Raw genomic sequence first — 3205 nt, forward strand, 5'->3', positions numbered from 1 at the left:
TTAGCCCTTGTCCTGGGTAAGAGGAGCTCCCTTTTCATTCATGCTCTTTAAAAAACAAACAGAAAAAGAGACGCAGAGGAGACAGGTATCAGTACCGGACGGGTGGCAACAGGAGGGGGCAGAAGCAGAGAGCCCTGCTGTGCTGCGGACCTGGCCCTGCTCACCGCAACCTCTCAGGCTCCTCCAAGATCAACAGAGACACGGGAGCCCCAGGTTTTCCCTCTGCCCAGGTCAGGCTCGACCCTGGCCTTTGGCTCCTAAGCGTTTCCAACCAGAGCTGGACCTTCTGGGTACAGGTATAGGCCAGGGGAGGGATGGAGGAGAGATGAAAGCATCACACCATCAGTCCCTAGACACTGGTGTTCCAGTACAAGGCTGCTTTATAGAGAGGCTGTAAACCTCTCCACAACCTCTCCTCTTGGGTGCAAGATTCCTTCTAAACCCTGGGTTTCAACATGCAGGCACCTTCATATTTCATCACGAGGCTCCAATAGGGCCAGCACTGCCAGGGGCACATTGTCCCGTCCGAGTCCTAGGGTTAACGGAGGCAAATCTACGGCCTGGCTCTGCCTTGCTTCTGCAGCAGGTCTGGCGTGTGTCTGCGCACACACGCGGAAGGGCACCTTGGGAGCCTCTGTGCCTACCCACGACCCTGCCTGGGCCCTACAGAAGTCCTCGGAGGTAGGATCAGGACGTGACACTGGCTAGCCAGGGATGCAGCAAAGCCAGCGGAGCGTTCTGGCTCTGTTGCCTAAGCGGTGCCCTTGCTCCCCCGTTAACTGCAGCGCAGACTGTCTCGCCCCGGGTCTGTACAGCGCCCAGCACCACGAGCTCAGTGGGGTTAGGGTAGTGCTAGCAGCATACGCACCGTTCCTTTTGGGGTGTTGCCATCAGCCTGCAGGTTGAGAAACGGGTTAGTCTGTGCTGTAAGGACGGGTGGGATGCCTGTCCCCGAAGCCAGGAGGCTGTTCCCAGGAGCGCTGAGCGGTGGGGTGGCCTGGGGGGCCATGAGGGCATTGCTAGGGTTGAGCTGCTGGGGGGAGAGGGAGGCCATGAGAGAGCTGCTGCTGGGGGGCGGCTGGGGGGCCGAGGTCATCAGGGCGCTGGTGCTGGAGTGCAGGGGGGCGGAGGTGGCCGCCAGGAGGCTGGTCATGGAGAGCTGGGACGAGCTTGTCATCTGCAGCCGCTGCAGCTCCCTCTTCTGCTGGATTTGCTGCATCATCTGGAACACCAGGGCCTGCTGCTCCTGCGGGGAAGGGTGAGGAGGAGAAGTCAAAGCAGGGACAAAGGGCTCAGGGAGAGGTGACACCTAATACAAAAGAGCCAGGAGCCACATCGGCACGCTCTGTCCCAGGCAATGCTACTGGGGACAGGGAGAAAGTCCCTTTGATCACATTTCTAGAGGTAGAGAGAGGACCAGTCTGCCTTGTGTTCATTAACAGCCTGTGCCTATGACCTTTCCAACCCTGTTGTTTCCTGAAGCGTAGGATTAGCTAACCCCACCTGCAGGCACACAAATCTACTCAGCTGTTTCCAAATCAATCGACACATGGATTTTAAGTCTGTGGCGTTCACTACCCTGAATTTCTAGACTGGCTGCTAATTTCCTTCCCCAGCCCGTCCCACTTCACAGCTCAGCCCTGACCCACGGGGTCAGTGTAGGTGAGCCGGACCCAGGGGGGCACACGAGGGCCACAGCTCACCTGCACCCGGAGGGACGCCCTCGAATCCGCCCTCGAATCCAACCAAATTGCGGAAATCACTATAGCAACCATCGACCAATGCAGCAGGCTGAGAGCTGACATTGTTCCCGTACCCACAGGGATGCAGCTGATGACACGGTGACATCAGCTGCTGTAAAGAGAAGCCCTTTGAAATTTGCTTTTCCCGGGTTATAAATAGCCTGACCCAGAAATCTATCCAAAGCAACGGGCCAAGTTCATGGGAGATATAAATGAGCACAGCTTCATTGACGGGAACGGTTAGCGCTCCCGTGTAACTCCACCGCAGGGGAGGGACACCACAGAGGTTTCTGCAGGGCAAGTGAATGCGGTTCTTACACACTCAGGGGCTTGTTTACCGTCCATCCAAGCAGCCATTCCCACAACAGCCTGGGACGGGGCTGCTCTTTTACCCAAGAGGACGCAGGCAGAGAGCCAAGATCCTCAGAACAGCTGCCTGATCCCTTTTCTGACCCCGAAGTCCCTCAGCCACCTCCACAGCCCCCCTGGCATCTCCCGCTCTCCATGTCAGTGTGCCCAGACAGGGCTCACCTGCCTCAGGACTAAGCAGTTTGGCGCTTATCTCTTTCTAAACTCAAGCAGTGTCCTCAAGCGAGTTCCTCTTCTCCTGTGGGCCTCAGCACATCTGCAAGCCCAGAGACCAGCGTGCTCCTGGCAGCAGGAGCAGACATGATTTGCATTCAAGCATGGCTGGAGGAGGTAACAGCACTCCTGATTTTACGGTGGCTTAGCGTTACCATGTTCTCACACCCTCAGGATGTGGGAAACCCAGATTAAATTTTTTCCTTTGAACGAAAAAGTTCAAATCCCCATCTCCCTCCCTCCAGGAGGTGCCGCACCTTCCTGCCTAAAGCTTTTCTCCTCACTCCACCCCCAGCAGCCCGCAGCCAAGGAAAAGGCACATGACTCTTGCAGCCCTGTGGGATTCACGTGAAGGAGGGAACCCCAAGTTTTGCTCTCTGCTCTGAGGCTTTCCCATTAAACAGCTCATCAGATAAAAGGTGCCAGCAGGCACACTTACCGGATTAAGCGGCTGGGAAGTCAGGAGCTGCTGAAGCTGCTGGAGCTGTTGTTCGTGTTGGTGCAAGACGTGCCGCTGCTGCTCTGTCAGGGGACTCAGGCTGGGTATGCTGCAAGGGGAGCAAGGCAGGGAACGTCAGCGCAGCCCGTCTTGGTCCTGCACGCTTAGGGCCTCTCTCCCTCCCTCCCTCCCGGTGCTAAGCTTCTGCTGGAGAGGGCAGGGCTGTCCCCGCGAGCTCCCCGTCCTCACCTGCTCAGGCTGGTGGAGAGCTGCAAGGTCGGAGGCCCGCTCGCCTGCGTCAGCGCGCTCGGAGGCTGGGCGGCCTGAGCTCCGTTCAGATTCCCCAGGATCCCGTTGATGGGCATCTGCTGGCCTCCTGCCAGGGTCCCCATCAGGCCGTCCACCATGGGCACCGTGGAGAGGCTGGGGCTGGCAGCGGTGC

The 3205-nt window shown here is 58.1% G+C and overlaps 1 protein-coding gene across 1 annotated transcript in view; it reads right to left on the minus strand.

The window, feature by feature from the left end:
- The window catches only part of MLLT6 (myeloid/lymphoid or mixed-lineage leukemia (trithorax homolog, Drosophila); translocated to, 6), a 40796-nt gene continuing 37591 nt past the window's right edge, over window positions 1-3205 (minus strand). Inside the window, 4 exon segments of the mRNA XM_009882816.1 lie at window positions 1-45; window positions 869-1246; window positions 2764-2872; window positions 3013-3203. Coding sequence (XP_009881118.1) covers window positions 1-45; window positions 869-1246; window positions 2764-2872; window positions 3013-3203 — 723 coding nt within the window.

Source organism: Charadrius vociferus, unplaced genomic scaffold (genome assembly GCF_000708025.1).
Source record: "Charadrius vociferus isolate BGI_N301 unplaced genomic scaffold, ASM70802v2 scaffold1070, whole genome shotgun sequence".
Taxonomy (NCBI): domain Eukaryota; kingdom Metazoa; phylum Chordata; class Aves; order Charadriiformes; family Charadriidae; genus Charadrius; species Charadrius vociferus.